The sequence below is a fragment of the Podarcis raffonei genome, chromosome 1 (genome assembly GCF_027172205.1).
Source record: "Podarcis raffonei isolate rPodRaf1 chromosome 1, rPodRaf1.pri, whole genome shotgun sequence".
NCBI classification, from domain to species: domain Eukaryota; kingdom Metazoa; phylum Chordata; class Lepidosauria; order Squamata; family Lacertidae; genus Podarcis; species Podarcis raffonei.
The window spans coordinates 110,370,679-110,384,669 of NC_070602.1; the positions used below are offsets into that span (position 1 = coordinate 110,370,679).

Here is a 13,991-nt window from a genome sequence, read left to right on the forward strand (position 1 = left end):
GGTGACAATTGGTATTTATGTCAAGTGAAAAGCTTGAGAATTGAACAGGATTACTTGACCAGGTAGAGATACCAGCCATCTTCACACAGCCAGGATCAAGACGCATTCCTAATTGTACGCGAGTGAAATTGAGCACAATTTCAAACAATCTCCTCGTGACTTTGTCACATCAGATGTGGTGGATATCCTTTGCTTAACCAGTGCTGTTTTTCTAGAAAAAAAAGAGGTGCTGGAACTCACCATGAACACCTCCCTTGTTCTCTTATACAGTGGTACCTCAGATTAAGAACTTAATTCGTTTTGGAGGTCTGTTCTTAACCTGAAACTGTTCTTAACCTGAAGCACTACTTTAGCTAATGGGGCCTCCTGCTGCTACCGCGCCGCCGGAGCACAATTTCTGTTCTCATCCTGAAGCAAAGTTCTTAACCCAAGGTACTATTTCTGGGTTAGCGGAGTCTGTAACCTGAAGCGTATGTAACCCGAGGTACCACTGTAATGGCAATGGTGCCCACCTGAGAGGGGCCGAAATGGAGTTCTGGCAAGTTCCAGCTGAGAAAAAGCCCTGCTTAAGCCTGCTCTAAGGCCAAATATGTTACAATGCTGCTGTTGTCCATGTAAACCTGATACCTTAAGGAAGGATCACACATTATGAATGGTACAGCACTGCCGTTTAAATGGGCACCCCTACGGTGAGGTTTCCTCATCATCATCCCTACAATGAGGCAGAATGAGGCAGGTGCTTCAGGTAGCAGATTCTGAGGTCTGGGAGCAGCCAGAGCTGTGAGTGCCTACGCCAGCCTGTTGCCCTCAACTGCAGTGGAAAACACTGTCCTTTCCCAGTATTGGAGTAAGATTCAACTACCAGACCAGCTGGCTCCTATCTGTGCCTTGGGGAAGGCGCCATCTTGTCCTTCACCTCATAGCTGTCAACTTTTCCCTTTTCTTGTGAGGAATCCTATTCAGAATAAGGGAATTTTCCTTAAAAAAAGGGAAACGTTGACAGCTATGCTTCACCCCAGAAGGCAAAATGTCTTGAACAGGCCTTGGCAAAAGGGAAAGAGGGAGATCTCATAATGGACTACTGTATTTATTAACAACAGGCCTCTTTTACATTGCAACATGTAGTTCTGCCCTTTTTCTCAGTATTTTCTAGACCAGCACAATGACCAATGCACAGAAGGTAACCTATTTGGAGGCACATGGCTTTTTTAAAGATCTTGTTGCTGTGTGTATTATTACTGTTTACAATTGCAATTTAGAAGTATAATAGGCTGTACCACTGCTACTTTTCTAGAAAAAGAGGTGCAGGAACTCACCATGAATGCATCCATTCTTATAATGGCAATGGCACCCACCTGAGAGGTACCGAAACTCTGAAAAAAAAAAAGCCCTGGGCTATGCTTAGAGATGGGCATGGTAACAGAAGCAGGTTTTAATTTCAAATAAAAATGCAAAACTTTAATGGCTTCTGCCTGCAGCGATTATTCATGTATTTCTGGTTTTTATAGCAGCAGCAGCAGTAGTTAATCAAGGGTGCAAATGGCAAATGCCCAGTCTTGAGAGAAATGAGCTGTGCAAAAGATTCAGACAAACATGGCCCAACTGTTCATATAATGGTTACATAAGACGTGTATTTAGCATCACACACCTTTGCTCACAATTTGCTGCAGATCAGCATGTCCTTCAGTTCTCTTCCTCCATTAAAATGGCAAGCAAACAAAAAGGGGGGGGGGCTCTTTCCAAAACCAGGAGAGCCATGTGTCTTTGACAAGAGTCACATGCTCCAGGAACGGACAATATAAAAGCAAAAAATCAACTACCGTTCACTGCTTTCATGTCCTCGTCTACTCTCCTTCAATGGTTTCAATTCTCCCATTGAAGCTAAAGAACAAAAGGGAACTTGCTTCATGCAAGGGATTCGGTCTTAGTGCAGTTTCTAACAAGTTAAGATGGATCTTCTCCACAGCCATGGCGTGCTCATAATTCAGCATTTGCAGAAGGATTACAGGTCATACCAGAGCTTTCTAAACTTCATGTCACATGTCGGAGATCCTCGGAACATTTTTTCAATTTATTTTCCTCTTTGGTTCCAGCTTAATCAAGTGGTTGGGACAAAAATGATCTGGGTGGCAGTGATCGGTGATTGGTTTAATCTTATATTTAAATGGTAAGGTTTGTTGCTTCCTTGGAAACTTTGGGAATGGCAGGATCCACAGTCTTCTGAGATGAGAAATCTTCCGGGGACTGTTGGTTACTGAAATTATTTAAGGTTTCATTGAATGCTAGCCAGAGTTGATCCATTAACAATGATGTGTATAACTAACTTAGGCTCATTAATTCCAATGAGTCTGTTCCCTTAGTTGGATGCAACCTGTAGTATATAAGTTTTGAAGAGTTATATTTCCCCCTTTTAAACAAGGAAAGTAAGGCTTCTGCTTCAGCATATTATGGTAAAACTGATCTAGCAGTCAAGCAAGAATCATTAATATAAGGGAGACTGGTATGTTGCTAAATAATGTGTTGGATTTGTGTGTCCATTGAAGATAATGCTTTCTTTTCTGGCAGGATTTTGTTTGGTCATCGTCCATATTGGTGGGTCCAGGAGACAATGATCTATCCAAACCAAACTACCCCATGCCTTGAGCAGTTTCCTATAACATGTGAAACAGGACCAGGTAAGATATAGAGTATGATCTGGATGCCACTGCAAAGCAGAACTGGGGTTGGTCTGTGCCTGCCTGGGAACATTGCTTTTGGTTCTATGATAGAAGGAAGGTGGGGAATAAATGTGAGAATAATTTTGTGTGTGTGTCTGTGTGTGTGTGTGTGTGTGCCTTCACTACTATGGAGTTGCAAATGGCCAGCTGCCTGGTTTTTATTGGGGGGGGGGAGATTTAAATTAGGGAAGAAATTCTCCAGAATGATTTAAAACAGCATGAAGAACTGAAAAGACCTGGTTCAACTGCTTGTGATAACATTCACATCCTTGCCCCCATCTGTAGAAAAGCAGTGTAGAAAATGCTAGTCTTAGTAGAAGATTTCAACTTCAGAAGTAGGTTTCATAAGAATGATTAACTGCAGAAAAGAAAGAAGGAAGAGAAGGAAAATTTGCATATCTGCCATCATTGTAGCAGATTAATAGATCAGGTACTATTTGTCCCATCAGCTACAGGGTAGCTGAGTCAATCATTTATAAAGATGGCCTTTAAGTTCTGGAAACCAATAAAACTATTTAGGACCAGCAACATAAGTGGCTTGGTATCCATTTCCCTGAGAAGTTAATATCTAGTCTGGCTGCAAAGAACAGCTGCTTGAAGTGTTTCTTCATGCCATGCTTTTCCATACCATGTTACCAAGTATTACTACAGGCCAGCGAAATATGGATTTGACAAAAAGGAGCTGTGAGCAATTTACCAGGCACAGAAACATAGCAAGCTGCCTTATACTAAGCCCGTTTTGTGGAACCTTATCTACACTGAGTGGCAGTGGCTCTTCAGGATTTCAGGCAGGGAGTCTCTCCTAGCCCTACCTGGATGCTGGGGATGGAACCTAGGACCCTCTGCATGGAAAGCAGATTCTCTAACAGGTGAGCTATGGCCCTTCCCCAAATGCAAGTGCCATGCACCAGCACCACATGGTCTTGAGATTAGTCTGAAGACATGCGATACAGTTCTACTGCTGAAGCAAAGGAACACTGGCCCCATCAGCCAATTGCATGGGAAACCTCCCGGGTTTCGCATGTAAGTTGGAGGGCAAACGGGATACAAGTGAAATAAACTGATGTAAGGAAACAGCCTATGAGAATGGGCTGTTTGTATATAACTGTCCCGTCCCACCCCAGCAGCTCCATACCCTCCAACATTTCTTTGATGAAACTAGCGGTGTCCTATTTAATAATTAATGATGATGATAATGATGATGATGCTTTTATTATTTAGTCTCACCCATCTGACTGGGTTGTCCTACCCACTCTGGGCGGCTTCCAACATACATAAAAACATTATTAATTAGTTAACATTGAAAAACTTCCCTATACAGGGCTGCCTTCTGAAGTCTTATAAAGGTTGTATAGTTACTTATCTCCTTGGCTCAGGGGTAACGTAACTCCATACCCTCCAACATTTCTCTGCTGAAAATAGGGGTGTCCTAAGGAAAAGCCGGACATTCCAGGATCAAATCAGAAACCAGGAAGGCTTCTGTAAATCCAGGATTGTCCCTGGAAAATAGGGACACATGGAAGGCCTGCAGCTCCATCTCTAACAGATGAGAGATTAGAATGCTAATTTTGCTACCATGAGTATGGATCAGTTACCTTTATGGTTAGGGATTTTCTTTTCTTTGTTTTTTAAGATTCATTGGCTGCTAGTTTCCGTGGGTGATTTCTCCTTCTCTGGTCTGATGGGAGACGTCTCTTAAGATAGGGCATCTAGTTGCTCTGCATGAACTGCATATGAATACTGCAGGCAATTTAGTCCTATGGACACATCTGAAGTTTATAAAACACCTCTTACCTGCTCCTGATCACTGTTTGCTGATCCCCCTGTAACTGCAGTATTGTTAATTACCGTATTTTTCGCTCTATAAGACACACCAGACCACAAGACGCACCTAGTTTTGGAGGAGGAAAACAAGAAAAAAATATTCTGAATCTCAGAAACCAGAACAGCAAGAGGGATCACTGCACAGTGAAAACAGCAATCCCTCTTGCTGTTCTGGCTTCTGTTATAGCTGTGCAGCCTGCATTCGCTCCATAAGACGCACACACATTCTCCCTTACTTTTTAGGAGGGAAAAAGTGAGTCTTATAGAGCAAAAAATATGGTAAGTCATTTGGAATGCTACATGCCAACAACCCTGCCTTGTGACAGACACGTGGGCTTTGGAGATGTACTGGTGCCTTTTGTAATTTTACCACTGCCTTGTTTTGTTTTTTCTCCACAGGAAGCCCCTCTGGACATGCCATGGGATCATCATGTGTCTGGTATGTGATGGTGTCAGCAGCCCTGAGCTACACAGTGAGGCAGAAAGGGAAATCAACCATTAATCTGCACAGGTCAGTCTCTTTCCCAAAGCCACCCGTTTAGGAACGTTATACGTTTGCCACGAGATGGGCAGTGCGAAAATGTGAAAATGCTTTCGGTCACCTTTTGTTACTGTTTTTTTGATCAAGCAGCAACAATACAAAGGAGATTTTGCAGCGGTTCCTTTGGTAACTTAAAGCCTTGTGTGCCGTTAATGCCGAACTCAAGAGAGAGGAGCGGAGGGTGAGATGATAAAGACATGCCCTCACGGAAGGCTAGAGAGGCCCATGCCGCTTCCAATTATGGAGACCTTTCACCATGAAACAATTAAAAATGACAAAACATGAAAACAAAATAAAGCATTTTTTTTGGTCTGATGCACTTAAAAAGCAGGTACAGTGGTACCTCGGGTTAAGTACTTAATTCGTTCTGGAATTCCGTACTAAACCGGAAACTGTTCTTAACCTGAAGCACCACTTTAGCTAATGGGACCTCCCACTGCTGCTTCACCGCCGGAGCACAATTTCTGTTCTCATCCTGAAGCAAAGTTCTTAACCTGAAGCACTATTTCTGGGATAGCAGGGTTTGTAACCTGAAGCGTATGTAACCTGAAGCATATGTAACCCGAGGTACCACTGTAGTGGCATGCTAAATGCCAAAATAAAAAACAACAAGTTTCTAAATTTGAGGACTCTTTGACTTTGAGGTCTAGGCCAACTGACCCCTGTGGCATCCACTCTGATCAGCCCTGAACTCAGATGTGGATGCTGAGAAGAGAGAGGGGGAAAACAGTCTAATAATTTTCTTTTGGTTTTTGTTATTATTTCCTCCAACTGTTTCTTTAACAGACTCACCTGGTCTTTCCTGTGGAGCATGTTCTGGATTATTCAGATCAGTGTGTGTGTCTCAAGAGTCTTCATAGCAACACATTTCCCTCACCAAGTCATCCTTGGAGTGATTGCTGGTAATAAGGACAGAGCTTTCTTTTTCTATGGCAGGATTTTCTATGTACAGGATTTTGGAAATTACGGGAAAGTGGGTTCATAAGTATATTATGTGGGTAGTGGGAATGCATATCTAACCAGGTGTTCATGTCAATGTTAAAGTTGTTTTCAAAATTCTGAGGCGATAAGGAATAAGAAGCGGTGGCAGCAGGGCTAAATTTCACACACTGATTTTAACTTCTTTAGCTGCTGGCTTCTAGTGAAGACTTTTAAGTGAACAAAAAGGGTACTTAGTTTAGGCTATGTACCCATTAGTGACTTAAACTCCTCTGCATTTCAAGTCACATTTCCACATTGCGGTACACACCAGAGTGATGGTGGGGCTGTCTCCACCTGATATGCTGGACCTATTTGGTTTCCCAGGGCCTGCAACCCAATTCCATTCAAGAAGTTGTCATCTGTGCATGTGCAATGACTTTCTCAAGTGGACACACCTCAGCTTAACTACAGAGTGACTGTGGCTTACCTTTTCAATTCAAATGGGGCGTGTGTGTGTGTAACCTCTAAGTAATTTTAAAAAAGGTAAAACATTAAAAGTAACTAAAGGCAGTTAATAGGTATTTTAAAATGTTCAAAAGATGATTAAAATCAACAGTAAACAAAAGGATTAAACACATGCCAGTGTTCTTCATGTCTGGATACTCTTGCCTAAACAACATTTTAAGCAGATGACGAAAAGAGAACAGCGAAGGTGCCTGCCTTATGAAGGGATACAATTTGCAATACCTTAAATATCACACCAAACTCTCATTCTGGTGTGTGGTGGCTTTTTTGGTCGTCCCCCCCCCCCCCGCTAAGCATGGAAATATATCCGTTTCAAGTAAACACAACACTTCTAATGTCTCTTTTCTTCATTCACAGGCATGCTTGTTGCTGAAGCGTTTGAACATGCCCCAGCCATCCAAACAGCAAGTTTAAAAACATATATCCAGACAAACGTGTTCCTCTTTGCTTCTGCTCTCGGCTTATACTTGGTTCTGAAGCTTATCGATATTGATCTTTTGTGGTCTATTCCGAAGGCAAAGAAGTGGTGTGCCAACCCAGAGTGGATCAATATTGACACGACTCCATTTGCCGGACTGGTGAGGAACTTAGGTGCCCTGTTTGGGCTAGGCCTCAGCATTAACTCTGAGATGTTTATCTTGGGCTGTAAAGGTAAACATGGCTATAAACTGAGTTTCAGGATGTCATGCATAGCTACATCCTTAGCCACGCTGCAGCTCTATGATTTTATCAAGATACCCACCCACACTGAGTATCTGTTTTACATCCTTTCTTTCTGTAAAAGTGCAGCCATACCGCTTACGGTAGTGGCCTTTGTTCCGTATTGCATATACTTGCTCATGAAGCCAACAGAAAAGAAGTTTCGGTAGACATTAATGGTTGGTTTGCCTTGGAAGATCCTGGAACGTCTTAAGATGCCAAGGATGCTCTGTGGCCGAAGACTCAAAACAGTTATTTCACTTTCTCTCACTCTCCATTCCGAACAATGGTGGGTATATTTCGGATATGTAAAATCGAAAAGACGCTTACACCCAGGACTGAGATTCTCGTACCAGAAATAATGATCGGTTAAGACCCAAATACTGACAATTAGAATGTTATAACATGGCTGCCTGAGCTTCCAACAGTTAGAAAAGTTTGTATATATGTATGTACTAGTAGTCAAAGCATGCTGGATTTTTTTCTGCCCTGAAACTGAAAAGTGCTTCGCCTACCTGCTCCTCTGTCTCAGCCCAGGAGATGTATAGTTTTACTCAGCACTGCATTTTATGTATTTGTGTGGGCATGTGTACATTTGTATAAAAAGGTAAAGGGACCCCTGACCATTGGGTCCAATCGTGGCCGACTCTGGGGTTGCGGCGCTCATCTCGCTTTATTGGCCAGTACATTTGTATAGTTACTAGTAAATTAAACTTGCATTCTGCAAGCACCTACCTATGTTTCTGGTGAGCTCACACTTCCCTCACATCCAAGCCTTAAGCAACTCTGTGACCCATGTGTGACTTACTTTGCTCTCTGCGGAAATGCTGACATCTATTCTGAGGTAAATGTCATGACCCAAGTTATTACTGTTAAGATCCAATATATTCATTTTGTCAGACTTTTCTATTAATCAGTGTTTTGTGGACTGTATATGTGCCAAATTTCAGTTTGCTAGGTGACCCATAATTTCCACCACCTTTTGGGAGTATATATTTTTTGTCTTGTATCTTCCCATCCCATTTAGTAAGACACAGAGGCTACAACCCTATACTCACTTAGCTGGGACTTAAGAGTCAGTGAACTCAATGGGATTTCAAGTAGAAATGTATAGGATTTGCACTGTTACTCTCTGCCTTTCAGAGCCTTTCAGTTTTTTTCAGGTAACTGTGGAGTGTTTTGGATAATGAATGTGCAAAATTTCAGCTTTCTGGGAAGCCTGGAAGATGCTCAACCATTGGAGGGTGTTCTTTGAATACTCTGTTTTGTGGGAGCTGTGTACAAATGTCCCATTTTTAACTTTGTGTAGTAACTGGGGTGCTTTGGACTGTACATGTACCAAATGTCAAGGCTCTACAATATTGGGGCTCATTTATTCAGTGTAAAGAGAGAAAACAAGTGATTAATATTTACTAAAATTATGCTGTTATATGATATAACTTATCTGGATCATATAATAATTTGTGAGGTAGCTACAGTGGTACCTCAGGTTAAGTACTTAATTCGTTCTGGAGGTCCGTTCTTAACCTGAAACTGTTCTTAGCCTGAAGCACCACTTTAGCTAATGGGGCCTCCTGCTGCTGCCGCGCCGCCGGAGCACGATTTCTGTTCTCATCCTGAAGCAAAGTTCTTAGCCTGAGGTACTATTTCTGGGTTAGCAGAGTCTATAACCTGAAGCGTATGTAACCTGAAGCGTCTGTAACCCGAGGTACCACTGTACTAGTAAAATGCTGTCCTCAGATTTTTCCAAGAATGTGAAGCAAAAGTAACTACTTAGTTGGTCATAACATAACAGGAAGGCAAGTATTTTTGCACTGATACGTCACTTGTGTTTTTGTATCTTGCATGTTATTTCTGCACCCTCCCTTGCCTTGAACTGTGCAGTCTAGTGATGAAAATGGAAACATCTTTTATACATTAAACTTCTCTTTCAAATACTGGTAATATCTGCATTACTTAACAGGTCAGGAGTTTTTACCCCCTGAAAGCAGCTGAATCATTGTTAGATAAGTATACAGAGTTGTAGCTTAGAAAAGGACAAACTATTTATTGATATGCATGCTCTGTGCTACATACAACTTGTATGGAATAACGTTCAGCCTCACAGCCTTTCCACCTTGGTAGACCGAGGAACTGAAAGACGCAGATATGCGAGAGATAATGCTTTGACCAAGGTCATGGCTGAGGTGTGACCTGAAGCCCACATTTCTTCATATTCAGCTGGCACCCCAAATTCAGCACCATTCATTCATCACATCCCAGCTCCTGCTAGGAAAGGTCCACTGCAATACCATGGATGCATGCCATAAGTAGATGTTTAGACGGAACCAAAGCTAACCAAATTTTCTTTATTAATGGCAGTCACAAAGATTAATCTATATATCATTCACACACATCCAGCATTTGGCAAGGTCATTTTGCATCAGGAACAATAAACATGCACTAAATCTAAACCAGGGATGGGGAATCATTTGCCCCTCCGGATGTTTGATTCCCAGCTCCCATCAGCCCCAGGCAACATGGCCCAATGGTCAGGGACGATGGGAGTTGTAGTCCAACAAAAATATCCTCACAATAGGCAAATATGAGTGTACTGTATTTTAATTCTGCCACTACACATTGGCACACAATGCAGCTTATCTCAGTCATTTCTGGGTGTCTACTGTTCTGCTCACATCAGCATTCTTGCGCTCCACGGCTGTTTATGTAAAGCATCATAACATTATGCTACAAACTTTTCAAATGCAAAAAGTAGGGTGCCTTACCCAGGCAGCAGACAATCAATTCTGAATACTGTATTCATAGTACGGTGCTTTTGCTTTGTTTTAACAAAAGCCACATACCTAATTGTATTGTTATATTGCTGTGTTGTGTTCTGTCTTTTTATTTTTATTTTAAATACAAAACTCCTCTAGAGGCACAAAGGCATGTTCCCTTTGAGAGACAGAGGGAGAGAAGTGCATCATAGCAGGGATGGTGTTTGAGTAAAGAAAGCTTAGCTGATGAATGATACACTTTAGTGAATTAAATTTACGTAGATATAAAATATTAATTGTGAAGGAAAAATCTTTTTCTTTTGATGATAGTAGGTACTGTATTTGAAGAGGCATTCATTTCTTTTCTGTGTGCAAGAAGAAGCAATCCTATACCCACTTCCCGGGGGGGGGGGTAAACCCCACTGAACCCAGTGGGACTAAGTTTTAGTAGACATGTATAGGATTGTACTATAAATGTTGCTGCCTTCATTTGCTCTAAGTATATTGTTGAGCTATTGCCAAAGGATTTTTTCCGCTTTTTCCTTGGTGTAAATGTCAGTAATTTTCACAAACATTTCTGACATTCTCTTGTTAAGTGACAATCACCAATGCTTAACAAGCCTGGAGGATACTAGAATGTCACCTTGTGAACTTAATTTGCAATGCATGAAGAGTTCAAACGCAGAGCAGGGGGATTTGGGAAAACCGTTTATATCAAGCCAGCTACAATCCCAATTATTCTTTTCCTGTTAACGGTTTCCTCTCTGTAAATTGCTAACAGCTACATGAGGGAAATCTAGTTTTAAATTGATTGATTTTTGGCAGCATGTATATTTCCAAATTAACAGATTGCATTTATGAAAAGGCCTTTTCCACAAATCTTATTTAAGATTTGGGGTTACCACGTACCCTTAAAAAAACACACACACGCTCTGGAACATCACACCTCTATAACGATGGATAGCCCTTGTTTGGGACTCATCAGTTTGAGCTGCCTTACTTCTAAGTCACTGTTTGATGCCTAATTCAAACTCCCTTTCCACATTATGATGATGAAAGCCCATAATAAATCCCATGAATTGCCCAGATGAAAAGGTAGAAAGTATGGTCATGTATAGGCCTGGCTCTTCCCATTCAATCAGCCAAAGACAGCTGTGACTTGGCAGCACTCAGCTATCAGGAACATCAAGGAGGATGCAAACCACCTCTGGGTACCATCATGGCCCTGGAGACAGAATCCCCTTCTTCAGGGGATGAGGCTGAGGATTCTGAACCAGAACAGAGAAGGCAGTCAGGGCCAGCTTCCACCAGATGAGCCAGGGTGAAGTTCCCCTCCAGCTTGAGAATGATTGGAATTGGGAGACTCCATTGCAGAAACCCCAGTGAGACCATTGCCTTTGAATACCAGTTCCTGGGAATCAGAGGTGGGCAGGATGTCATTGTACCTAGGTCCTGCTTGCTGGCTTTCCACAGGTATCTGGTTGGCTGCTGTAAGAACAGGATGCCGGACTAGATGGGCCATTGACTTGATCCAGCAGACTCTTATGTTCCCACCAGAGGCTCCCCCACTCCACTGTCGTAGGAGACTACAAGAGCAGGTTGGGGCTGCTTTAACTGAAGAAACTCCCTTAACCTTCCAGTGCAGGCAGAGCTAACTATTGGGATTCAGCTGCTTCCGATGCATAGGGCCCAATTTGTTTGTTGCTGAAGCAACACCAGAGCTCTGTGTTCATATAGCACAGCCTGAGCCTTGCATCCAGCCTGAATTTTGCCTTGTGCTGCATCCAGCCTGGTCCCTGCGGGCCTCGTCCTGCACCCAACCTGAGCTACGCCTCACTGCAGAGTAGCACATCTGATTCCAGATAATAACGCCAACAGTAAATTAAACCACAGTTTATTGCCCTTTCACAACACCCGCCTCACTCAGCCTAATGGTTCTGGATGCAGTTTCTTCTTTCCATCCTTTTTAAAAAGAATGATATTTAGTCACCAGAAAACATAAGACAGCAAAGACCCAAAATTTCATCCCTTGCTTTAATGAAAACATAACTGTACACAAGTAGCTGGGTAGCCAACTGGTAAAGTAAGGAGGACGGTAGTGATACAAATTCTCCTTTCTGTATCTCCACTTCCATACAGTGTAGATTCTTTACTTACCAGTCTTCCCCAACCTGGTTTTGGACTACAATTCCCATCAGCCCCAGCTAGCACAGTAGCTGGAGGCTGGGGAAAGCTAGTTCAGATATTCAGTTAGCATTGGTTGTTCACTTTTGCAAACACATGACAACAAACATTCCCTACCTCCAAAGGACCGAGTGTAGTGAGGCTGCATTTGCCTTTTCCTGCGTTTTCTTTTCCTGATTCAGCAGCACTGATGGAAATTTTTCTGTCACTTTCTGCAGCATCAGTATGAACAGTCTCCTGCACCCCCTAGCTGTTTTTTCCAGTGTTCTTTGTTTTGAGAAAGGCATCATGGCAGCTCCAGATGCCTTTTTAACGAGCAAGGGAAAAACTGCAGCTGACTTTTTCTCCATTTGAAAAAGCTACTGTAACAGGACCTATAGCTTGCTGGTGCGACACATGCCTTGCCTGATCCATTTATATTCATGTGCACTGAATGGTTTGCAATGGAACTGTACATCCCTATGTCAAGATGCATCCAGACAGTTCAGTGTGCTGGAATGATTGCAATATGGATCAGCACGCAAATCCATACATAGATCGGCATTGGCTTTGTGCGAAATTTCTCCCTTGTTTGATTGGTGGTGAATATAATTTCATAACTTGCTGAACCTCCAGTGGCACATGCAGTGCACTTATGTGCAGAACAGGTGTCATGGACACACACAGCCACCTTACAATGCTTCCTTCGTGTTTACGGATATGTGGACACCTGCGTTTAGATATTTCCATGATCACAACTGTGAAATGAGTAATAGTAGGTCATGCCAGTGGATGCCACTGTTTGCCCAGAGTGCCAAATGGAAGCTGTTAGGATATTTCCGTTCCTCCTTAAAAAGGGAGCAGGCTGTTGTGTGTCACAAGCCTGCGTACTTCCTGCTCACAGGGAGTTTCCGTTTTGTATATAGCTTTTGTATCTGTCTGTTGCCTCGACACGAAGGCAGGCAGTCATGTTTTTCCTTTTTTCAGACCAACGCTGAATAAAGTTGTAAATATGCTCTTCTGGGTGCATCTTCTGTCGCGGAGTCTGCTGCAAGGGCGTGCACGAGTCCTGGAATGTGTCTGAGGCTTGTGTCGCTAACTGTCTGATGCTGTCCTACGGGAGACCGATGGATCGTCTGGAGATGCCTGTCTCCCTGGCAGTATCCCAACAACAGGTGGACTGGGGGCTGCAGATCTGCAGTTGTTGACTTCACTGGTGTCACAGGTATGTGGCCTAATAATCCAGACATATAAATACTTCGGCAAAACTTTAGTTGATTAAAAAAAACACCAGGTTTTGAGCACTCTCCCAACAGCATCACTGTTTGAGTAGATGTTGCCTTTCTTCGTACCACAGCGAGTTTAATGACTGATGTCACAAGCTGGCAAGCGGGGGGGGGGGGTGAGCTTTCTCCTGCACATTTGCAATAGCAGAGTGAATGTGTAACATAAAGATTATTGACATGTTCATCCTTGGTCTTATCACATCCCCAAGTAAATTACATTGATTGTGTCATGGAGTAAGTGTGAAAGCTCAGCTGATAGGTGCCCCAGTGGTAACCAGTTTGTAGTATGCCCCTTGCTGGGCCATCAGTTCTTCATGAGTGCCCTTTTCAACGATCACTCCTTGCGACATGACAGCTATGATATCAGAATGCTGAATGGTAGAAAGGCGGTGAGCTATGACGATGCACGTTCGGCCTTCTCTAGCTTTATCCAGTGCAGCCTGCACAGTCTGAAGACAAGGGAGAAAGTAACAAAGTAAAGGTAGTAAAGGCAACTTTCTGCAGAGTATCTCAATGTTGCTCTGGCAATTGCATTCTAATCTGGTCATTCACATAATTA

The 13,991-nt window shown here is 42.7% G+C and overlaps 2 protein-coding genes across 7 annotated transcripts in view; one reads left to right on the forward strand and one right to left on the reverse strand.

Moving 5' to 3' along the window:
• Positions 1-1,901: 1,901 nt before the first annotated feature.
• G6PC2 (glucose-6-phosphatase catalytic subunit 2) lies at positions 1,902-8,691 on the forward strand. Its single transcript, XM_053408928.1, has 5 exons — positions 1,902-2,167; positions 2,566-2,675; positions 4,941-5,052; positions 5,869-5,984; positions 6,886-8,691. Exons 1-5 carry the CDS (start codon positions 1,950-1,952, stop codon positions 7,395-7,397), a joined length of 1,068 nt encoding a protein of 355 aa, XP_053264903.1. The 5' UTR covers positions 1,902-1,949; the 3' UTR covers positions 7,398-8,691.
• Positions 8,692-11,998: 3,307 nt separating this feature from the next.
• The window catches only part of ABCB11 (ATP binding cassette subfamily B member 11), an 81,086-nt gene continuing 79,093 nt past the window's right edge, over positions 11,999-13,991 (reverse strand). For all 6 annotated transcript variants that reach the window (XM_053408980.1, XM_053408970.1, XM_053409011.1 and 3 more), the window contains one exon: positions 11,999-13,881. In XM_053408980.1, the coding sequence (XP_053264955.1) occupies positions 13,681-13,881 (201 nt within the window). In that variant the 3' untranslated portion in view covers positions 11,999-13,680. The remainder of the gene's footprint in view (positions 13,882-13,991) is intronic.